We start from the raw sequence: 24,323 nt of genomic DNA on the forward strand, positions 1-24,323 counted from the left end.
AAAGAGGGGCCGCAGGCTTCCTCTGATCCTCCTTCATGCTGGAGGAGACCCCATGGGCTCTGCGTCATGGGAGGGGGTCCTTAAAGGCAGCTAGCTGCCTCTGCAGTGGGCTGACACAACATTGCTGGGGAAGACAAATGGAGAATGCCAGCTGGAAGGAGATGGGCAACAGTGATGCCATACTTCAAGGGCTCTGCTTAGGAGGGGGGAAGCAACCGAAGGAAGGCCCGCGTTTTCTGTTGGGCAGTCCCCTTGAAATACTTGGATCATCTAAAAACCCTGGGTGTTGTCAGTGGCTCCCAACCCCTCTATGGACTGCTCTGGCTCACATCTTCCTGAGCTTCTGTAGCCATAATCATCCCCCTGAAAGCCAAGCCCAAACTTGGCCAGGATGCCATTGGTGGAAGAGGAAGGCTCAGGGAGAATGTATTTACTTTCAAAGGCTGCTCTGGGTTGATTAGTTTCTGGGAAGAATCAAGCAAACAGCATTCCTAAGGAGGTTGTTGGAAAGCCCAAGAGGTCCCTCCTTGGAGAGCGGTTTCTTGCCTGCATTTTGCACCCACCGGCCTCTCCACTTAGGCAGCCTGCCCAAAGGGCCTGGGGGGGAAGGTGTCACAGGCTGCCGCCATGTTGTCAGCTCCCGGGGTGATAGGAGCCCCGGGGCAGCCCCCCGTCATGCAGGACATCAGAGGTGAAATGGCTTGTGGGAAGAGCATCCCAGGCCGCAGAGCGGGTCTCAGGATGATACTGGCAGCAGAATGGATGGGAATGGATGGAGCACCAACCCAAGAACCCCACCGGTGGACGGGCAGAGCCTCCGGGGGTGGGGGTGGGGTGGGCAGGGGTCCAAAGGTTCTTCCCCTGCAGTCTTTGAACTTCCAAAAACATTTTGTTCACTATTTCAAAAGAACCGGTTCCCATGACCATCTCTTGGATTTGATTTATGTTTTTAATACATTAGTCCAGAGACTGTCAAAAGGCCCATGGCATAGAAAGGCTAAGAAGGGAACTTGGACTCACAAAGATTGAAACGAATTTAAAAGAATGAGGGGCAGCTTGGTGGCTCAGTGGAGAGAGCCAGGTCTGGAGATTCGCGGTCCTGGGTTCAAATTTGACCGCAGACCCTCCCTAGCCGGGTGACCCTAATGGGCCTTCCCCTTGCTTCTTCCCTCACGGGGGATCTCGTGTCATCTTCCCTTGGGCCTGCCTTTCGTACAGGGCTAAATTCCAGGGGAGAAGCCAACAGCGGCATCGCTGCTGAGGCCGGCACGGGCACAGCCCCGGGAGGAAGGCCGGTCCGGCTCTCTGCACACATCTTTGCCCCAAGCACTGGGCCTCGCACGCCAGGCTTGGAATGGGTGTTTGTATCGTCCAAACGCTGGACCCCGAGAGCTGGAGGGTCGTCTCGGGCCAGTGGGAGGCCAACATCACAACCCTAAGTAAGGGGGTCACTTTTACCCAGAATTCCTAGCCGACGGGATCATGGATCAGAACCTGGAGAAGGGCCCGCCGAGCCCCAGTCCTGGGCTCCTGCCCCGTCTCCCCAGGAGTGCGGCTCACGGCCCCAACTCTAATCTCCAAGACAACCACAGACTTTTACAGCTTTGAATTTTTATTAAAACAATCAGTTAAAATAGAACAACCCCTCGGAATAGAAAACGCTTGTCAGGATTTAACCCTGGCAGGGGAGGGGGCTTCACCCCCCAGCCCCATGCCAGGCCGTACAAATCCAAACCGCGAACTTTTGCTCTGAAAGGGGGTTGGACGAGACGTCCACGTGGGGGTCCGGCCCGGCCGAGGGTCCGGCGGGCAAAGGGGCAGACTGGAAATTGGCACAGAGGGCAGGAGAACGGGCCGGGGGCTTGGCTGTACTGCAGACAGAGATACACAGAGACAGACGCACAAGATGCACGTTCACCGGAAGCACCGGAATGTGGGGGCTGCCAGCGGGCCGCCGGGCTCACGCACTTGGGGAAGGCCTGGGCACTGCGGATTCTCCCTGATGCTGTCGGTGATGTGGGGCCATCTCTGAGCATCCTTCCTGCTCGCTCCCACCCCCACAGGGTAGTCTCTTCTTGAGTGGAATTAAGGGGCTCCCATGGCTCTCCTCTCTCCCCAAGGCCCCCACGTGCTTCTGCCCCTGGGGAGGACGGCCTGGATCAGCGAGGAACAGGGGAGTCGGGGGTTCTCCTGCCCCCCCGGCCAGGCTCTCTTTCTTAAAGGAGAAGAAGCATTTGGCTAAGCTTTGGATGTCCAGGAAACGGAAAGCCCGGGGCAGGAAGGGCCCTGAGGAAGGCCACGGTCCTGCCCCCGCTGGGGTGACGCACATCTCAAACAGAGCGTTCCTACTTTGAACCTGTTCTGGCCGGGGCAGCACTGGCTCCTCACTGCTAATTAAATAAGTGTGGGGCTCCCCCAAGGCAAGAGCCGCCCCCCAGCGGGTCTGGGAGGGGGCCGGGCCAGAGCTGGTGTGGTCCCGTGGAGCAGAGCCCCATCCCCTGGCGGGGCAGATTCCTTGGGCCCCTCACCAGCGACGCAGGCCAGGCCGCCTGCCCCCAGCCCGGATGACCCAGCGGCAGCAGGCACAGGCCGAGCTCCTGCATTCACATTCGTGGCCATCTCCCTGCCGGCAGGAAGGACAGAATCGGCCGGGAGGGGCTCAGGGACAGAGAGGACGGGAGCTGCCCAGGAACCGGCCCCCTCCTTGAGCAGGGGTCTCGGGCTCCCCAGGGCACACTCGGGAGAGGGGGAAGATGTCTCTAGTCGAAGCCGTGGAGCTGCTCGAATCCCGCTGGGACACGCTGGGAGGGAGCTCAGCCGGGGGACTGACCTGGCAAGGGGCCGTTGATCAAGGGGCGATTACTGAGCGCCCACTGCGGGCACAACACGTTACCAGGCACACTGAGGGGAGGAAAGGACGCAGAAGGGCTTGGGGCAGGAGAGGCTTCAACACACAGAGCAGGGAGAAGACAACATAAATCAGTGCCAAATCGGCCGGGTTACTAGAAGGCCCCAAATGTCCGGTCCCTCGCGTCTAAAGGGGAAGCTCTCCCCAACGCTGGCATGGCCAGTCAGGCCCGGAAGGGAGGAGGGTTGGGGGGGCGCGCCCCTCAGGGGTGGACACTGGCCCGAGGCAGGCTCAAGACCTGCAGCTGCTCTTTGCCCAACTCCTTCGCACACAGCCAGCTGCTTTTCCTGCACCCGGCTCTGGCAGCGGAAGCACATCCTCGGGCCACCGGGGAGCCGTGCTCTCGCGAGCTCAATGCTTTTTCCCGGATGGGAAGGGTCTTGCGAAAGCCTGGCGTGGGGCAGTGACCCACATCCCCCAATCTTCCCGCCCCCCAGAACAGCTCCCCAGGGCTTCCATCTGCCCCGAGACCCGCACTGGCATCTGCCTGCCCAGCGGAGACCACGTGGAGCCAGAGTGCCAGGCCAAGGTGTCCGTGAAGCCCGTGGGCAGAGCACAAGCCGACGTCAGGCAGAAGACGGCACGTCCTAAACATCCACGGGGCTGACCTTGAATCCCCCCCGAGAAACCCTGGCAAGGGCTGGAATTCAAGGCCGCCGCTTGGCTGGAGCAGGCTGGGAAGGCGTCCTGGGCCCGGGCAGAGGCGGCCGCTCGCTCCTGGGATGGCCGCGCCAGTCTAGAGTTCTTCAAAGAAGGCCACGCGGGACTTTGTGCTCTGTAAGGTCAGCTGTAAGAGAGCAGAGGAGGAGGTGAAAGGAGGCTCGGACAGGGGACGAGGGCTCCGGGAGAGGCCGGCGCTCTCAAGGAGGGTCCAGACTCTCCTCCAAATTCAAAACCCAGAGGCTGCGGCCACCGCACTGCAGGCGACACGGGCAAAAGCACGTTAGCAAAGAAATGCCGTCCCGCCCGACCAGAGCAGAGGCATGTGCTCAGGTGGCATCTCTCGCTCCAGTCGGACGGAGGAGCACCACCGGGGAGGAGGCTCAGCCTGGGGAGGGCTGCAGCGCACTCCTCTGGGGCTCTTCCCTCAGGGGCCAGCCCGAGGGAGGGACTATGGACGTGGGCCAGCCTGCAGGGCGTAGGGAAGGGGAAGTCCCGGGGGCAGAAGGACCAGCCGCTCCACTCTCTTCTGAAGCCATGTTCCTGATCTTGGGGCCACAGAGACAAAGCGGATGCAGCCTGGCTCTTCCTGGGGCGGGAGATAAGCGGCGGCTCCCCAAGCACTTGGCCCAGGAAGGCCAGAGGCAAAGCCAAAGCGCTGGGGCGGAGAGCTGGAGAGGCAGCGCCATCCTCCCCACCAGGCCCTGGGACAAGAGGCGGCCACCACAACCCCCGAGCAGGCGGTCTGTGGGCCCCAGGAGAGTCGGCACTACTGTGGTCTCAGTTCTGTGCCTTTTGGGGCCTGTTTCTCCCTCTACAAAATTAAAGGGCTGCCCTGGGTCATTCCTTCGAGCTCTAAAAAGCTGTCATGATCTCACAGGTTTGAGAGTCTGAAGGGACTAAAGAGCACATAATAGCCAAGTCCGACCCCCATCCCTTTACAACGGAGGAAACTGAGGCCAGAAGGTTAAGTGACGTGCAGCAGGCAGGCTCTGTCACAGCTCTGGTGTGCCACGAGGATTCCCCGACACCACAAACAGCCCCCCAAAGAAAGAAGCACCTCCCCCCACTTGGTCATTCTGGGAATGGCTGAATGTGTTGTCCAGACAGGACAAGTTGAGGCCTGGCTCTTTAAATCTTGCCAGATCCCCGGCCTTAAAGCTTTAGAAGGTGGCCTCAGGTTTCCTTCAGGCCCCCCACCCCCAGGACCCTCAGTTGTTCTTGATGGGGGCTCCTTTTCCTACACTCGCCCAGATCTACTCCCTGCACCGACCAAGGAAAAAGTGGTAGGGAAGGGAGCCGAGTCCCGCACGACCATGCCAAAGAAACAAGGACCCTCCTTTGGACTCTTCACTTCGCACCCAGCATTCACCGAGGCCATAGCCGAGGGGGCCTCAGACCTTTCCCCCAGCCCCCTCCTTAATGCAGAAGGAAACTGAGGCCCAAGGTCCCCCAGCGTCAGGCCTCCAGACCCCAAATCCTGGATTCTAATCCTGCCTCTAACACTCCACACTTGGGTGGCACCCTTGGTGCCCAGAGCAATGCTCAGACGACAGGCAGCGCTGGGCACCAATCTGCACTGGAAAGGGGGTTCCTCGGCACGCCAGCATGGGCTTGTGGTGGCAGGCTCTCGTGCTCCCAACATCCTCCCTCTGCAGAGCCCCGGCCTGGCCTCCGGCTGTGACGATCAGAAGCAGCCTTGCCTCCACTCCAGAAAAAGAGCGCGCGGAGAGGAGCGACGGCAGAGGCCCTCCCTGAGAGTCCGGGCTAGTAGGAGCTACAGGTGAGAAAGCCTAGACGAGCCTCTGGCCCCCCTGAGGAGAGCCAAGACTGCTCCCCCTACAGCCTGGGTCCGACTGCCAGACCCCTCCTCCGCCCGGGACAAGTCCTTGTGGTTCCCGCTCCCGGGCACGCCTGCCAGTGCTCGAGGCCAGGGGCTGCCTGTCCCCAGAAGTCTCCCTTCAGGCCGCCATGTCTGGAGGAGCAGGAAATCGTGGGCTTCCCACAGGCATGAGCTCGGGGCATCACTCGGGGAGGGATCTTCCCAGAGCCTGGTTAACCAGAAGGGAGGCGACCGGCTTCCTCGACAGCCCTCCTGAAGCAGCGCTGGAGAGGCCCTTGGACATCCATGAGGCAGGCCACATGCCAGTCAGAGCACCGACTGTGTGCAAACTGCTGCGCTAGGCTTTGGGGATGATGCGGTCGCACCCATCCTGTGCCACTCAGAGCTCCTGCGATTCTGCCACAATAAGGAATCGGAGACCCAGGAGGGTGCACCCAGCCAGCGCTCTCCCCGCACCGCACCACACAGAGCCAGGAAGCTCTCATGAAGAGCCGGGAGCTCTGAGCTGTGTACGGGGAGCTACTGGCTGGGAGATAAAGGCCCAGACACATATGGCCACTGTGGGCCCTTCTCATTTCAGGCTCGGGGCTCCACCCACCCTGGGGGACCCTTACCCCCCCCCCCAGCTTTTGCTTCTGTGGCTTATGTTTATGGAGATCACTTAGATCTTGAGGACTCCTTGAAAGTCTCAGGGTCCCCCTAAGCCAGTGATGGAGTGCCACCCCCCCCCCGCCCCCGTCCCATATAGGGGAGGGAGGAAGGGCTCCCATTGGCTGCTGGGCAAAGGGAGGTGATGGAGAGGGGGAGGGGAGCAGCTTTGCTCAAGTCCTGCCTTTCTAGTAATGATCTGCGAGGGTGGAGGGTGGCTGCATGCCCACAGAGAGCACTCTGCATGCCATCCTTGGTACCTGTGCCATGGGCTCACCATCACTGCCCTAAGCAAACTGCTGATCTTTTACAGATAAGGAGAGTTCTGAGATAAGTGTCTTGGACCAGGTCACATCAACAGAGAAGGGCCAAGATTCACACCCAACATCTGACTCCTTCTTGGCTCTTTTCTCTGCCTCTTATTACTAAGGGGATCTCCTAGAAAAAAGATGGCTTCACTCTGTTCTTTGGGCCCTACTCAGAGGCTGTTCAGGGCAGAGAGTGTCAGAGAGGATAAATAAATGTATATGCAGGGTGCAGCCTACAGCAGCAAGGCTGGTTGATTAAGAATAAATTACATTTTCATCAGTACAGAGAGAAAATTGATTTCCAAGGCTGCATTGTGATAATCTTGTTCCTACAGCAATGGAGGGTGGAGCGCTGGACACCACCACCACTTTGGTTCCCCAATGAAGAGAGGAAGCATTACAATTAAGTGGAGAGAAAAAAATACTCCCAGGGCCAAGATCCCTCCAACCACCCTCTGGTGGCTTCTTCTCAATTCCTGAATCCTTAGGGGATGGAGGGGTGCTGGAGCTGGACCCCAGTTTAATTCACTTAAAAAAAAATCCCCATTATTGCACCATTTCCAAACACAAAGCTAATGACTGCAGGCCCTGGAATCTGCTTGTCCTATCAAAATTCAAGCCCCGAATCCCTTTATAATCCCTCTCCTTCTCCACATACTGAACACTAAGGAGCAGGGGAGGGAGAATCTGTAAAATGGCACACAGATGCTCTGGTACCCAGCAATGCCAGGAAGGCAGGCGGGTGGGCTTTGAAGTGGAGAGGGGAGAGCCAGATTCCGCACCCCTCAGCACCAATATAATCAGGGGTTTAGGGCGTAATAAACATCTCCCTTCTAAACTAGGAAGAATGGATGTACTAGAGGGGATTTCCATTTTAAAAGGAATCAGCCTCTGTTGGGGAGGAAGCCTCATCTAAAGAAATAGCTTCCCATAATGCACAGATAGAAACACCTCACACCCAGGCCATGACTCACTTGTCTGCCCCAGTCAAAGGAAGAATTTAAGGCCTATTCTGTCCTCATTAACAAACTGAATCTGGGTTTATCTCCTTTATCAGTCCTAGGAGCAAAGGCTGCTCTGGGAAATTCCAGAGGATCTCTCCCAAATGCTTCTCCTTTGGGGGGCTTTGTCTGACAAAAAAAAGACTGCTGAGGAAGTGAAATGATTATAGCAAAGGCAGCAAATCGAGGTCAAGTGGCCCAAGACAAAATGGTGTTTTCTGCAAGGCAGGCCCAGAGCCTATTTGTGACTGTCCCATATTCATCCTATGACACTGGTCCAGGCCCACTACAACTCTGTGTCTCAGTTTCTCCCCCTGAAAACCGTGATCATAACCGTGATTCATCTCCCAAGGCTGGTGAGAATCTAAGTGATATCTCTAAGGTTCTTTGGGCTCCTTGGATGGAAAATTCCAGCCAGTGACACCACTGTGAAATGACCAGTGCTCATCTGAGAGATTGTGGCAGGGCTCCGACCAGGGGAGAATTGGGTGTCTCATTTCTTCTATCATCACAGCCTCACCATCAGCTGCTAGGAACAGTGCCACACCAAACACCTTCCCCTCCATGCCCGGAAACCAAGTGGGACCATTCATTAGAACAAAGAGGACCCACAGTACTATCCCAAGCCACTTTCCAAATGGATTGTAGGCAAGAGGAATAGATTCTTGGGCTCTTTGATACCTCCCAAAGAGGCAGAAATCTGTTAACCCAACTGCCCTCCTCTTCATTTTCCTCCATCAACATCTGAACACTATTCTTGAGGTTTCTCTCTCACCCTTCCCATCATCCCTACCTTTCCACATTCCCATTTATTTCTATCTCTGCCACCTTCATTCAGGATCATTGTGCTCTTTTGCCTTGACATGAATAATGTATTAACTGGTCCCCCTCCTTCAGTGTCCCCCCTCCAATCCATCCTACGATTTGGTTGTGGGCCAAGAAACAGGTGGAATTGGGAGCTGACCGCCATGCTGGGGCTGTTGTGCATCATGAAATATTGGTGCAGGCTTGAGGAAGCTGATAACTCTGCTTCGTGGGGGACTGGCACTCTGTCATGGGCCCCCTGGGCAACCAGAGTACAAAAGCAGTCTTTATGACATTGATCGGGTTCCTCAGACCCCAGGGAATCTCCACATCTCCTTTAGGGCACTTTTGAGCTGTTTCTATTGTCCTGAACTGCTTCCAACTGCCTTGGGAACCGCTTTTACCTTGGGGTACGGGAACACATTTTTAGTAAAAAGGATTATTGCTTGAATCCTTGGGCTCTGGTTCACTGTACTTGCCCCAGATGCAGAAAATCAACTGGGACACGTGTGCTACTCGATGCATCTTCCTGAAGCACCACTAGAATGTCACCCACTTACTTAAAATCTTCAATGGCTCCCCACTCTTCCACTGGCTCTATGAGATGGGTCCCTTCTATTACTCTCCTCCAGAGACCCTATATTTCAAATGGAATTCCTTGCTGTAACCCCCAATTAGACTCGAATTTGTTGCCCTCTGTTTCTTTGTTCACGCTTTTCCTCAGCTTAGAATACCTCTTTCCTTCAGATATATTTATCTAATTCAACATACTGTGTTTACGTGGTACCTATCATGTATAAGGCCTTATGCCAGGCACCAGGGAAAGAAAGAGAATTCTGACACAGGCACGGAGGGCTCTACGATGCCAGGGTAGGAAAGAAAACGACACAGATATCTACGATACAAGGAGGAGGGAGAAAGACAACAAGGAAGGTGCGTACAAAATGCTATGGGATGCATGAGCCCAGGGGATGCCAACTGGAAGGGATGTGATGAATGGAGTTCCCTGGGCTTGTAAAATTCACAGACCCAACTGTCGGGATGATAAGAGCCAGAATCCCAAAAGGCCTATGGACAAAGCTAATGCAGATGAGATTTTCATGGAGATAAACATACAATTCCAAACTTGGGCTCCTCAATCCTACATGCAAAGGATGGGCGAGGCAAAGCTAGATTAGAGATTTCTTGTGGTCCAGGATGAGCCAAGAACGCGACAGGCTCCAAGGGAAGGAGATGAGAGGTCCGTACCCATGGATCAGGTCCCGTATCAAGTACAAGCCATGCCATGCCTAGGAGCAGGGGTTCAGGATGGTGACAGACCCAGAACACCTGTGGAGTGGGCAAAGGAATGGAAGGTTGCATGACAGGGAGGAGAGAAGTCTGAAAGGGTCTCTTTAGGCATCTGAAGGGCTGGGCTGGGAAAGATGAGGCAGATTCTGCTTGGTCCCAAAGCTCAGAACTAGGGAGAGACTGTCAAGAAGTAGAGTGTAGTCTAATGGAAGGAAATTCTCTTGAGCAATCAGAATTTTCCCGAAGCAGAAAGGATGGCCTGAAGGGCAGGGGGAGGCTTTCTCTCAATGGAAGGCTCCAAGCAGACTCTAGAGGACCAGTTGTAGGGGCTCCTGCTTAGATACGGGCCGGCCCAGAAGACATCCAAGATGCCCTCCAACTCTGAGATGGAGGAAAAGATCATTTTCATCTCAGGACAGGCTTTAAGGTGGATGTGGCACCCAACTTGGGTTCTAAAGAGATGGGGGAGGCACAAGGAAAGGGGTGAGCAAAGGCCCAGAGATGGAAGAGGGTAGAACGTGTTTGGGAAGCAGGATAGTTTGGTTTGCCCAGAACATGACAACTATTCCTAACTGGTCCTTCTGAATCAAATCTCTACCCCCCTTCCAATCCATTCTACCCATAGATGACAAAATGATATTCCCAAAGCACAATTCTGACCAGGGCACTATCCTGCTCAAGAAGCTGCAGTGGTGAGGCGCACATCCAGGTACTAGAGATGAGAGGTCCTGGGTTCAAATCTGGCCTCAGACACTTCCTAGCTGTGTGACCCTGGGCAAGTCACTTGACCCCTATTACCTAGCCTTTACTGCTTTTTCTGCCTTGGAACCAATACACAGTATTGATTCTAAGATGGAAGGTGAAGATTGATTTAAAAAAACAAAACCAAAACCCAAAGCTGCAGTGCTGATGGTGGAGGAGCAGAAAGTATGAGTGAGCTCTTCCCACTACAAAACTCTTCCAACTAGACCTAGAAAATGCACCCAACCAAAGCCTGATGGGGAAATCCAAGGAAGGAAAAACAAACCAACCGAAAACCACAGCCATTTCTTGTTCCAGTCTAAAACAACACCACATGAGAGAGGGGACTAGTTTGACGGAGAACAAGCCCCTCAATTTCCTTAAAGATGCCATCTGGGTAGTGACTAGGAACAAGCCAAGGCCTGACATCCAGATCTCTACCAGCGGAAGCAGTCTTGAGGAATTCATTGAGTTTTTGCTCAGTTGGGCTCTTCACGGTTCTAGCAGGAGGCCTATGGTCAGCCACATATCATCTGGCGTCCCTGCTCGAAGCTGGTCCCGCATCTGTCCCCGCACTTTGTTTAGGACACAAAACCTCTATTTGCTGGGGTCAGCAAGAGGGATTCCACATCATTAAGCATAAAGCATTGAGCCAGTGCTTCAAAGCAGGCTGGGCAGAGCAGAGGTCACCAAGGTGGCTGAGGCCATTTGTTTTAATTGCAGCCAGGGCCTTTCATGAATATGCGATTGCTGTTCTGTGATTTATTTATTTCCTGAGGTGTTTTAGGGTTTCGTTTGATACCAACAGAGCTCCAGCGAGAGGTGAATTCCGACAAAATTACAAATGGTGCTGGGCTTTCATGTCTCCCTGGCCCAGAAGAGGCTGGGCACGGATGCTAGGGAATCTCACATTCCTTGCTCTAGCCTGGCACTGGAGATGGAAACCATTTTGGTGTTTAAAAAAGAGGTTCTTCTACCCTCAGACCCCTAAAGCTCTCCTCTGGACACACATTTTACTACTCCGGCCTCCAATCAAAATCACATTAAGTGGAAACATTGACCCTTTTTTCATGCAAACTCAGAGCAAAGCCTGGGAAAGAGCCCTCTGATGGTCTTCAGGGAAGCTTCTGAACGGTGTGGGCTAGTGACCTATCTGAGCCCAAAGGACGGCCTTGTCTCCTCTACCGCTCACTACTCAACCCTCACTGTTCTGGGACGCCCTGAAACAGTGCTGGGCCCACCTAGCACCACCCATAACAAATCCTGTGAGAAGGGAAGGCGGCTCTGACTCATGGAAAGGCCAACACGGCCACACTAATCAACGGGTCCATGAGATCAAAGAGATCAGGAAACAGACTCCCAAGCCCCGAACCAGACCGGGCAACCCTGCATCCCCGTCATCATGTACTAGTGAGCTAGAGCCTGCCTCCTGTCCCCCCCTCAGTTTCTCACCTACTCTAAGTGGCAGAGAGGACCTGGGGTCTGGCCTCTGCCATTTGGTGGCCGGGTGACCTCTCCAGGCCGGAGGCCATGCTCCAAGACTCACTCAGGCCCAAGAGGGACTTGTAGATCTGTCCTCCCTTCAGTTCCACCAGGAAGTCAGTCCTGGACGAGGGAAGAAAAGTCAGCCTCCCTCTTCCCTTTACCTATAACCTCTGAGCAAAAGCAAAAAGCCGCCTTAAACTAGAGGAAACAAGAAGGGCTTCCCCCAAGGATAGGGTTTGGAGTTTCCCACGCAGTGAACGACACAGAAGCCCTCTATGGCAGGGGGAAAACACTTGAGTTTTACGAGTTTAAGGCTGAAAAACAGCAAAAATTGAAACACTAAAAAATTCCTCGGCTCACCCACTGCCCTCTTCAGTTCCCCCCCTGCCACCCCAGGCCACGGAACTCTCAGTGCCATTCTGCCCACTATGGGCAAGAGTGGTCACATGTGGCCATCTGGCCGCAGGAGAGCTCCAGCCAGTGCCCCCAAGACGGAGAGGGCATCGAGGGTGGCAAGTGTGGCCAAAACAAGTCCTAAAGCGAGCCGGAAGTACACAAGGTTCACATTTCTACGCAACAGTAAACTATTGAGCAGAATCCTGTTACCTCAATTTATCCTTTCTGGGGTTAAAGGACTTGCCAGGGTCACCAAACTAGAAGTCAGAGGCCAGACCTGGGCCCAGGCCGGGGCTCCATCCGCTGCCCCTGGACTCGCAGGATTTTAGGACTAAAAGGAATTTCGAGCTCATTTACCAGAAACAAGTCGCTCCATCCACCCAACAAGCGTCTGACCAAGCACCGGCTGCGCACAGCACGGCTCTGAACGTGGGTGTCCTCAGGCCACGCGCTCACTCCCCGCCTTGGGGAAGGCCGGGGCCCAGGGTGTCTGCTTGGGGTAGGAAGGGAGCTGCAGAAGGCCAGCGGGGGAGGGCAGGCCTCCGTCCACCCCCAAGGGACGCCGGGAGGGCCCCCCTGCATGCAGCTGCTGAGCAGCCCTGGGGGCGGGGAGGGAGGCCGCCGAGCGGGCGCGGACAGGCAAGCTCATGCACAGGTTAGTGTTACAGTCCCGTCACCACACACACGGTACCTTCTTGGAAGGCTCAAATGCAGATGGGTCTTCTGCCTTGGGCTTGAGGCTAAACCAGCAAAATAAAACGAGAACAGAAACAAGAACAGGCCTGTGTGATATGAGCAGAGCTCCTGGTCCCCAGCCGCGGCCCGTGCGCGCCGAGGCTGGGACACGGCCCGTCACAGCTGCTTCTGTCTGGCCTGTGACACACACACACACACACACACACACACACACACACACACACACACACACACACACACACGTCCTCCCTGTGTCCTGGCTGGATGCAATCAGGGAAAGACCCGGCAGCCCGGGGGGCCAGGGACCCGCTCCAGCTCCGACCATTCCGCCTGGGAGAGGAGGCAGGGCCTTCCCCAGCAGCGGCATCTCTTTCGTGGCCATTCCTGGCCCTAACAGGGCTACTGAGCGCGCACTTTTTGGCTGTGCCTGACTCTGGGACCCCGTAGGGGGTGTTCTTGGCAGCGACACCGGAGGGGTTCACCGTTTCTTTCTCCAGTTCATTTGAGAGATGAGGAAACGGAGGCCAACAGGGTGAAGTGACTCGCCCAGGGCCACCCTCCTAGGAAGCGTCTGAGGTAGGATTTGAACTGACTCCAGGCCCGGCGCTTTACCCGACGTGCCACCCAGCTGCCCGGCCAAATACTAACGGGCTGCGGCTCCAGGAAATTAGGTCAGGGCCTTCGAGACAGGTAAAGCTAGGGTGAAAAGAACGCTGGCTCCAGAGCCAGAAGATCTGAGGCCCGCGGCTTGTCTGACCTTGAACCATGCCATCTGCTCCCCGGGCCTCAGTTTCCCCACCTGTAAAATGATTGGCCCATCCCAAAGAGAAAGGGTGGCCTGGTGCCTCCTAAGAGAAGGACAGTGTCCTGCCATTGACTGACTGGGGCAGGGAAGCTGCTGGGGCTGCTCTTTCCCAGGTTGGGGCCTCTTCATCCAATGAAACTGGCCCCAAGGGGTCAAGTGGGCTGCCTGCCCCAAGGGACAGAGGAGGCAGTCGCTGGGGTGGGGGGGGTTATCTTCTTTGGGAAGAAGAACACGGGAACCCTGGCGTGTGAGGGTCCAGCTCGGGCCTCCCGGGGCTTGGGCTCTTCGGTCCGTTTCTTTGAAGAATTTGTGGAAACACGTCCAGCCCAGCTTTGAATTCTGTTCCCCAAATCTGCCCCAGAGGCTCCAGCAAAGCTCTCCAAAAGGAACCCTGCGTGGTCAGGGCCTTCGATTCGGCCCACCGCCCGGGCACCTTCCCCTCCCCCAGCTCCATGCTGTCGGGGCAGCTAGATAGCACAGCAGAGGGCCAGGCCCGGTGTCGGGAGGATCTGGGTTCAAATCCGGCCTCAGGCACTTCCTGGCCTGATGGCCAGGACAGAAGGGCCGGCCCCACGAGCTGCTGCCGGACGAAGTGCCCTCCCGGCTCCCGCCCCGCCCCCCTCGGGAAGGGTACCTTTTTGATGGTGTTGTGTTTGCTGCCGCCCCGGTCAGAGTTCTCGTTGTGCAGGATGTCCAAGGCCGTCTCCCTCTCCTTCAGCTTGAGGGCCTCGATCTCCGTCTTGAGCTCATTGAGCTGTTCCTGCAAGTGTTTGCTCTTCTCCATGTACTCCACTCTGCCGGGAAGGAGACAGCGGTCAGGCCACCGGGGCTCACACGGCCCTCACAGGTCCGGTCCAGAGACACCCCCTCCCCCATCAGAGCCGGGAAACCCGATTCGGCCAGCCAGGGCTCCTCGGGGACAGGGCCCGTCTGAAGGCTCCTCGGCTGCCGGGGCGCTGCGGCACCTGCGTGCAGTCAGAGGGACCCCCCCCCCCCCCCGTGAAGATCTCGGCGGGCTCCGCCTGGGCCCCAAGGAGCGCCCCGACGGAGCGTTGGGCGGCTGACGAAGGCAGGCTCGCCCCGCGGTCCTGCTCCCTGCATCAGCCGCTTCGGGGAAGCCGGCCCCAGCGGGACTTACTTCTCCTTCTCGATCTCCATGGAGAGCCGCTTCATGTCGGTGTCCTTGAAGTCGAAAGACAGGCTCTCGCCAATGAGGGTGAAGCCGGGCATGTCGGCCGGCAGAGCCGCGGTGCTCGAGCTCACGGGCGGCTGGGGAGAGAGCTCCGGTCAGCGGGCCTGCTGACGCCCCAAAGCGCCCCCGGGCCCCGGGCGACCCTCTGCCACACGACGGCAGCTCCTCTGGCCCCTCCGTTCCCGGTACGTGCCGCACACCGGCATTTCTGGGAAGCCAAAGGGCAGCTCGGGCCTCGGGCTCGAGGTGCTCACCGTGTACGTAGCTTTGCTGGTGATTTCCAGGAGCTTCTGCTTCGTTCTTCTCTCGGACTCCCTGGCTTCCTGGAGATCCTGCTTCAACTGGTCTGCCTCCTTCGCTCTAGCGGCGAGAGAAGAGATCGGGACCCGGGAAGGGCCGGGTGAGCAGCGGGCAAGGAGGAGGGAGGCCCACAAGCAGGCGGTGAAGGGAGAGACGAGCGGGGGCTGCCTCCCAGCTCGGCCCCCCAGGACCGAGGCGGGCCCAGGCAAGGCCCTTGCCCTCGTGGAGCGCCTCTTCCCTCCTCTGCAGCACCAGAGGCTTGGGCTCTCCTGGGCCCAAGCTCTGGGGAGCCCACAGCGACTGCCCAGAACCTTCAAGATGGCGGCAGGCCTCCCAGCCCCCACCCTGCCTGCAGGGCAGCACTGGCACATCATCTCCTGGGAGGCCGGCAGCCAGGGCCGTCCTCTGACACCTGGAAACATGCTGACAAGCAAGCTGCCCGTCTCCTTTGGGGAATCCGGGCCGAGCTCCTGGGGGAGCTCCTCTGCTCTTGGAGCTCTGCAGCCTGACTGGGGCCCCCCCGGCCAGCTCTACATTTTGAAAACGGCACGAGGGAGGGAGCCTCCTGCTACGTACAAAGAGACACTCTCTTTCAGCTGTAAACCGGAAGTTACTCAGAACAAAGATCAGTTCGTTCTGAAGTGGACAAGTAGGGACTTCGGGGGAGCTCAGGGGTCCCTGGTATCCACTCTCCACCCCCAGCATCTGAACAAGGTGGCTCAGGGGCTGGAGAGGCCAGAAGCCCCACCGAGCGGCCCCCCCCGTGCCCGAGGGCAGCTCACCGCCTCTCCGACTCCTCGGCCATCTTCAGGGCCAGCATCTCGGCCTCCAGCACCTTCTGCTCCATCAGGCGCTTTTCCTCTTCTGTCCTTATGGCCGTGGCCTTGACCCGCTGCATCTCCTGCTCAGCCTCGGCTGCCTTCTGGGCCAAGAGCTTGGCCTCCTCCTCTGTGATCTGCGCCTTCTCCGCCAGCAGGTCTGCCGTCTCCTCGGACCGCATCTGGAAGGTTAAGAGCGTTCTGGTAGAGGCGGGTTCCGACCAGAGGCAATGAGCTCGGGGTCACGAGGGCCGCCGCTGCGGGGGCATTAACCCGAGCGCAAAGTGCCCTCAGCAGCTTCTCCGCCGTGTCACCCCTGACGGGGCCCTTTCTTTGACCGCAAAATGAAGATGATAACAGCACCCGTCTCCAGGGCGGTGAAGACCACGGGAGACAGTATCTCCCAAGTGCCCTGCAACCTTTCAAGGTCCACGGATGCTAGCGAGCTACTGGGGACAGATTCAGAAACACATTGAGCAGCTTTTTGGAAAAGAGAGGTCAAAATATCAAGGGAATGAATGAAAACAACAATGTAAAGAAAGGTGGCCTAGCCATGCCAGTTCTGAATCGGTACTATAATCGAAATAATCTAGCCCTGGCTAAGAAACAGGTGGTGGATCAGTGGAATACATTAGGTACATATTTGAGTTGCTTCAGCTGTGTCTGACTCTTTCCGATCCCATTTGGGGTCTTCTTGGCAAAGATACTGGAGTAGTTTGCCATTTCTTTCTCCAACTCATTTTACATATGAGGAAATGGAGGCAAGCAGGGTGAAGTGACTTGCCCAGGGTCACACAGCTAGTGTCTGAGGCCACATTTGAACTCAGATCTTTCTGACTCCAGAGCTGATGCTCTATCCATTGGACCACTTAGCTGTCTCTGGTACACAATAAACAGAAGCAAATCACCATGGCAACCAAGAGTTTGATAAACTCAAACGATCCAAGCTTTTGGGACAAGATCTCACTATTTGAAAAAAACTGGAAAGCAGTTTGGCAGAAACTGGATATAGACCAATGTCTCACATCATATTCCAAGATAAGGTCAAAATGGGTACATGATTTAGGCATAAAGGGTGCTAATAATATAAGCAAATTAGGAGAGCATAGAAAAACGCACCTGCCAGATCTGAGATAAGGAAAGAATTTAAAATCTAATGAGAGAGAACGAGAGCAGTAAGGGGTGTAAAAATGGCTAATTTTGCTTATATTAAATTTAAAAGTTCCTAGACAAATAAAACCAATGCAACCAAGATTAGGAGAGCAGAAAGCTGGGAGAAAACTTTTATAGCAAGTATCTCTGATAAAGGCCTCATTTCCCAAATATATAGAGAAGTGAGTCAAATTTATAAGAATACAAGTCATTCTTCAGTTGATAAATGGCCAAAGGATACGAACAAGAAGATTTCAGGTGAAGAAATCAAAGCTATCTACAGTTATATGAAAAAAGCTCAATGTCACTACTGATTAGAGAAATGCAAATTAAAACAATTCCAAGGCCCCACCTCACACCTATCACATTGGCGAAGATGACAGAAAAGGGAAATGATAAATGTTGAAGGGGATGTGGGAAAATCAGGGCACTAATGCACTGCTGGTGGAGTTGTGAACTGATCCAACCATTCTGGAGGGCAATTTGGAACTAGGCCCAAAGAGTTATAAAACTATGCATGCCCACTGACCCAGCAATACCACTAATAGGCCTATAATCCAAAGAGACATTAAAAAAGGGTAAAGAATCTACTTGTAAAAAATATTTATAGCATTTATTTTTAGGGTAGCAAAGTACTGAAAACTGAGGGGATGCCCATCATTTGGGGAATGTCTGAACAAGCTTGGTAAATGGCTGCAATGGAACATTACTGTGCTTTAGGAAATGACAAGAAGGATGATTTCTGACGAACCTGGGAAGACTTACATGAACTGATGCAGAGCGAAGGGAGCAGAACCAAGAGAACGTTGTACATGGTAACAGCAATAATGTAGGATGCTCAGCTCCGAATGACTTAGTTATTATCAGCAATATAAAGAACAAGAAAATTCTGATGATGAAAAATGTTATCTACCTCTGGAGAGAGAAGTGATAAAGTATGAACATAGATCAAAGCATGCTATTTCTTCATGGTTTTTTAAAATATGTATCTTCTTCTATAACATGACCAATATGTAATTATGTTTTGTATAATATCACATGTATGCCCTCTACGAAACTGCTTGCCTTTACAATAAGGAGAGGTAAGGATGGAGAGAATCTGGAATGCTAATCTTTAGAAAATTAATGTTAAAATTGTTTTTACATGTCATTGGTAAAAAATTAAAATGATGACAGATATTTTTTAAAAAAAGGAAATGAGAAGCTTTCCTCCCTCTACCCCACTGGAAGAACAACATTTGGGGAAACCCATATGTATTGCTGGGGAAAGGAGCACCTTCATGCTGTGCTAAAGGAAGGAGTCAAGGTGGTGGAGGGAGAGGCAGCATTAGAGTTTAGTTCTCCATCCACCAAAACCTTCACAAAGATATAGAAGATGCATCGGAGTGAACTTTGATAAGAAAATTCCAGGAAAAGTCACAGGGAGTGATTTTTCCAGCCCAGCATGGTTTAAGGAGATAGACCCAGCAGTCTGTGGGGGAACACCAGGGATAGAGGCTGGCCAGGAGTGTGTGCAGAAGTAGTAGGTGGCAGGAAGCATTCTAGCACCCAAAGACTGAGAAAGGGTCAAGAAAATAGACCAGAGCAGGAAGCCTGGGAACAGAGATTCCAGGAGATAACAAGAGCTGGGGGAAGGGATGGGGGCTACTGGGCAGCTCTGTGGGCAATACGCAGCTGCAGGTCATAGGTCTAGGGTGGAAAGAAGCAATTGTGTTGGCCCTCGCTGTGTACTGAGCAAGGAATAAGGGGAATATGGGGAACAAAGAGCAGCTGTGTGGCTCTGATGCCAGGAGATGAGGCAGGGACAGCATCATCCCAGACCAAAAACGAGTTGGCAGGTCAGATACTTCAAATTCACAGAACCTCCTGGAGAGTCAGTAGAGGCTGCTGAAACTCCCAATAAGAGACAAGTAGAACAGACTAAAACCCAGGCCTGGAACTTGCAAAGCTCAGTACAGAGGGCAGTGAGCAGAGCTTATATTGGATTACATCTCTTTGGGGGCCCTGAAAACTTGCAGCCTTTCAGTCTGAGTTGTGAAAGTAGCAAGCAGGAAAATGGATATAAAAGGTCAGTAGCTCAGGCTGAATATCCCCTTCTACCCCCCAAGAAGTATATAGATTTGACACAAACATCAAACCAAAGGAAAAAAAAATTGACTCAAGGAATGAACAACCAAAAAAAGAATCCCTCCACAAACAGCTATTGTAGAAAAGGGATGCTCAAGACTCAAAGAAAAGAAGACTCAAAAATCAAACAAACCCCAAAGCCTCAAAGAAAAATGGGTCTTGGTCACAAGGCCAACAAGAATACCCCAAAGAGATAAAGCTATGGTTTTAAAAAGAACTAAAATAAATTTAAAAAAAAATTTTTAAATAAAAAAAAAGAAAGAAGTAGAGGGAGAGAGGACAGTTAGGTGGATCAGTGGATTGAGAGCCAGACCTAGAGACAGGAGGTCCTGGGTTCAAATCTTGCCCCAGACACTTCCTAGCTGGATGACCCTGGGCAAGTCACTTAACCCCTACTGCCTAGCCCTTTCCACTCTTCTGCCTTGAAACCAATACACAGTATTGATTCTAGGACCCTCCCCCAAAAAAAAGTAGATGGAGAAAGAGGAAAAGTAGAGAAGAAGGACATGAAGATTAACAGTTCAGAAAGAGGTACAAAACCTTATTAAAGAAAATAACTTCTTGAGAAACAGAACTGGCCAAATGGAAGCTAATGAATGCATGAGAAATCAAAGAATAATTTTAAAAGTCAAAATGCTAAAAAAAATAGAGGAAAATGTGAAGGTCTCAAAGGAAAAACAACAACCTGGCAAATATATCAAGGAGAAATAATTTAAGAACCAGTGACTACCTGAATGCCGTGAATAAAAAAAGGGCTTTAATATCACAATTCAAGAAATCATAAAACCATCTGATATCTTAGAATCAGGGGACAAAAGAGAAACTGAAATATTCCACCTCCTCAGAAATACCCAAATGAAAACTTCCAAGAATATCACAGCCAAAATCCAGAATTCCCAGTTCAAGGGAAAAGTACTTCAAGTTGCCAGACAGAAAAAACTGAAGTACCAAGAAGTCAGTCAGGATCATACATGATTAAGCAGCTACTACTGTAAAGGAGCAGAGAGCTTGTAATACAGTCATCCTTCACTGTATCGTGGTTCACTTATCATGGCTTCACTGTATTGTGGGTTAAAAAAAAAAAATATATATATATATATAATTCTGTATCGTGGAGTTTTCACTATATCATGGGATTTTGCAAATGAATACCATACTGTATACAATGGAAATGCAGTACACCACTACTGCTTGTGCAAGTTTGCCAATGTGAGATTATATACGGCACACTATTGGAATGAAAGGTGACCAACCACAGCACTGTGTTCTGTATCCTGGGTGCTGACTGGCTCAGTGATTGTAGCATTGATCTGTTTGCTCTCCTGCACTGTGCCCATATGTTCACCATCTCTCCTTGTCCACTTCACATCAACATCTGATCGCTGAGCATAAGGTTGCTCTGCGGTATTGTGTTTTTGTGAAGTTTTCGTAAAAGTTGGAATTTTTTTCAAGCCCTATGCCACCCAAACATCCTGCGCCTTCTAAGCTTCTGGCAGTGAACCCAAGTGCTAAATTACACAGGTTTAAGAGTGCAGAAAGTGTTTAAGAGCATATGAAGTGTTCATAAGAGTGTGGGAACAGTTAATAATAAGAGTATGGAAAAGGTTTATAGGAGAGTGGGAAGGGTTTATAAAGCCTTAAAATAGATATAAATAATAAAATAAATATAATGCTGCTACTTCACAGATTTTCACCTATCGTGGGGATCTATGGAATGTAACTCCTACTATAGGTGAGAGATCACTGTACATGTCAGAAGACAAAGATTGTAGGAATAAGGGGGAGGCATTAAAGACAAAACACTCATAAAGCAGAAGTAGGGAAAAAAAGATAATAGGATGGAGGGAAATACACAGTCAGCAATCATAACTGTGAATGTGAAGAGGATGAACTCACCCATATAAAAGAAGAGGATAACAGAATGGATTAGAAACCAGAATCCAATGATATGCTATTTACAAGAGACATACTTGAAACAAAATACACAGAGAGGTCAAATAAAGGGCTGTAGCGGAATGTATTATATGTCAAAGAAAGTAAAAAAGACGGGTAGAAATCATGATCTTGAATTTTGGAATTTAGCCAAAACTGTACTTGGGCAAAATTTGGATTCCATAATAATAAAAAAAAAAGAAACAAATTGGGTACGTAACTAAAATAAATCGGAAAACCAACAAATCAAAAGCTTCTAATTAAAATCCTAAAAATCAATGAAGAGATGAATAAGAAAGGAAGAAAAACCTGAATGAATGAATAAATAAACCAGGAGCTAGATTTTGGAGACAAAAGAAAAATCATCAAAATAGATAAGCCATTAGCTAATTTGATTTAAAAACAAATTACTTGTATTAAAAATGAATAGGGTGTGATGGTGATGGAAAACTATTGTGCTGTAAGGAATGATGAATTAGAGGATTTCTATATAAACTGGGAGAACCTCAATGAACTGATGCAGAGCGAGAGGAGCAGAATCAGGAGAACATTGTACACAGAAAGTAAAACACTGTGGAACAATCTAATGCAATGGACTTTGCTACTAGTAGCAATGAAACAAGCCAGGACACTCCTGAAGATCTTATGCGGAAGAACACTATCCACATTGAGAGAAGGAACTATGGGAGAAGAAATGCAAAAGAACATATGACATCACTTATCACAGTATGTATGGGTATATGATTTGGGGTTTAGGTTTTAAAAGATTGCTCTATAGCAAAAATGACTAATATGGAGGGGGCCGCTGGGTGGCTCAGTGAATTGAGAGTCAGGCCTAGAGATGGGAGGTCCTAGGTTTAAATCTGGCCTGAGACACTTCCCTGTGTGACCCTGGGCAAGTCACTTCACCCCTATTACCTAGCCCTTACCACTCTTCTGCCTTGGAGCCAATACACAGTATTGACTCCAAGACAGAAGGTAAGGGTTTAAAAAAAAAATGAATAATATGGAAATGGGTATCAAGTGATAACATTTGTACAAGCCAGTGGAATTACTTGTCGGCTCTGGGAGGAGGGAGGGAAGAGGGGAAGGAAAGAAAATGAATTGTAAACATAGAAAAATATTTTAAAATTAAAATAAAAAAATTAATAGGGTGAATTCTCAACCAATGAAGAGTATTAGGAGATATTTTGCCCAACTACATGCTAATAGAACTGACAATATAAATGAAATGGATATTTACCAAAATAGAAATTATCCAGCTCAATAGAACAGAACGTAAATAACCTTATCTGAGAAAAAGAAAATTAATGTCATAAATGAACTCCCAAAAGAAAAAGAAAGAGATGGATTTACAAGTGAATTCTACCAATTATTTAAAGAACAATTAATTCCAATACTACATAAACTGAAAGAAATAGGTAAAAGGTCCTACCAAACTCTTTCTATAGCACAGATATATCTTGATCCTGAAACCAGAAAGAATCAAAATAGAGAAAGAAAACTATAGAACAATTTCCCTAATTTTAAATTACATTTTAAATTTTAAATAAAATTTCAGCAAGGGGACTACAGGAATATCACAAAGATTATCACTATGATAATGCTGGATATTGAATATTAGTGGTGATTATGAACAACTTTGCTTCACTCCTGATTTTATGGGAAAGACTTCTTAACTAACTTGTCCCTATTACAGACAATGCTGGCTTTTGGTCAGGAATGCAGGGTTCAATATTGGGAAAACTATAAATATAATTAATCATATTAATAAAAAATAATGAATATTTTAGGAAATGCAGAAAAAGCTTTTTGACAAAATATAACATTAATTTTTATTTTAAAAAACTTTCTTTTTTCCTTAAATTTATTTACTATTTATTTTTTACATTCTTTTCTTTTTAAATTGAGTTCCTGATTCTCTTCCTGCCTCCTAGCCCTTCTCACCCACTGAGAAGGCAAACAATATGATCTCAATTATATATATGAAATCATGCAAAACAGACTTTCATATTAGCCACATGCAAAACAAAGGAGGAAAAAAGGAAAGAAGAAAGAAAATGATATTTCAATTTGCACTCAGAGTTCATCAATTCTCTCTCTGGAAGTGGAGAGCATTTTATTTTCTCATCCTGAGTCTTCTGGAACTGTCATGGATCATTGTATTGATCAGACAGACCATTTTCCCTTCCACTATAAAAGCTCTTCCTTGCGTGCCACTTTCATATTAGAACATTTTCCCTTTTCTAACTCTCCCTTCCCCCAATCTCCCTGAGCATTCCTCCTTCTTACCCCTTAATTTATTTTTTAAGAGATCATTTCAATATAATTGATTCACATCCATGCCCTCTGCCTACACAGACTCCTTTTAATTGCCCCAATAATGATAAAGTTCTTAGGAGTTACATGTATCATCTTCCTATATAGGAACAGTAAAATAAGGGAAAAGAGGAAAACAACATCTATGATGAGAACAAATAGGGCAGAAAATGAAGAAAAATTAAGAGGAGAGTGTAAAAGCTGGCTTTAAGCTTGCCATTAAAACAACAACCCTAAGATCTTGGCAACTGGTCCCATCACTTCCTGGCAAACAGAGGGAGAAGAAATGGAAGCTGTGTCAGATTTTATATTCTTGGACTCAAAGATCACTGCAGACAGTGACTGCAGCCATGAAATTAAAAGACATTTACTCCTTGGAAGGAAAGCGATGGCAAATCTGGACAGCATACTAAAAAGCAGAGATATCACCTTGCCGACAAAGGTCTGTATAATCAAAGCTATGTTTTTTTCCAGTAGTAATGTACGGTTCTGAGAGTTGGGCTATAAGGAGAGCTGAGTGCCGCAGAATTGATGTTTTCGAATCACGGTGCTAGACAAGACTTTTGAGAATCCCTTGGACAGCAAGAAGATCCTATCAGTCAATACTTTAAAAAAATTAATTCAGACTATTCATTGGGAGGGCAAATACTGAAGCTAAAGCTTAAATACTCTCACCACATAACGAGAAAACAAGATCGAAAGGAGAAGGTCCGGCAAAGGCTGAGATGGATAGTGGCACGGAAGCAATAAGCACGAACGCGGAGGGGCTTTGTCTCCCAAAGTCTCCTCGACTATCCCCCAGTGGAGGGCAGAAGGGTCTGGAGTGCTGTGGTCCATGAGATCAACACTGGGTAATTATAATAAGCAAGCTTTAGCCTGAATCGGAGTGGAGAAAATT

The 24,323-nt window shown here is 50.8% G+C and overlaps 1 protein-coding gene across 3 annotated transcripts in view; it reads right to left on the minus strand.

The window, feature by feature from the left end:
* Nucleotides 1-1,594: 1,594 nt before the first annotated feature.
* Nucleotides 1,595-24,323, minus strand: part of NF2 (NF2, moesin-ezrin-radixin like (MERLIN) tumor suppressor) — a 128,108-nt gene continuing 105,379 nt past the window's right edge. For 2 of the 3 annotated variants that reach the window (XM_056821533.1, XM_007490518.3), the window contains 5 exons: nucleotides 15,860-16,077; nucleotides 15,032-15,137; nucleotides 14,724-14,854; nucleotides 14,220-14,379; nucleotides 1,595-3,695 (listed from right to left, as the gene is read on the minus strand). In XM_056821533.1, the coding sequence (XP_056677511.1) occupies nucleotides 3,645-3,695; nucleotides 14,220-14,379; nucleotides 14,724-14,854; nucleotides 15,032-15,137; nucleotides 15,860-16,077 (666 nt within the window). In that variant the 3' untranslated portion in view covers nucleotides 1,595-3,644. Of the gene's footprint in view, nucleotides 3,696-12,775; nucleotides 12,825-14,219; nucleotides 14,380-14,723; nucleotides 14,855-15,031; nucleotides 15,138-15,859; nucleotides 16,078-24,323 lie in introns of all 3 variants that reach the window. The other variant, XM_001380149.5, reaches the window with a different exon arrangement.

Source organism: Monodelphis domestica, chromosome 3 (genome assembly GCF_027887165.1).
Source record: "Monodelphis domestica isolate mMonDom1 chromosome 3, mMonDom1.pri, whole genome shotgun sequence".
NCBI lineage: Eukaryota > Metazoa > Chordata > Mammalia > Didelphimorphia > Didelphidae > Monodelphis > Monodelphis domestica.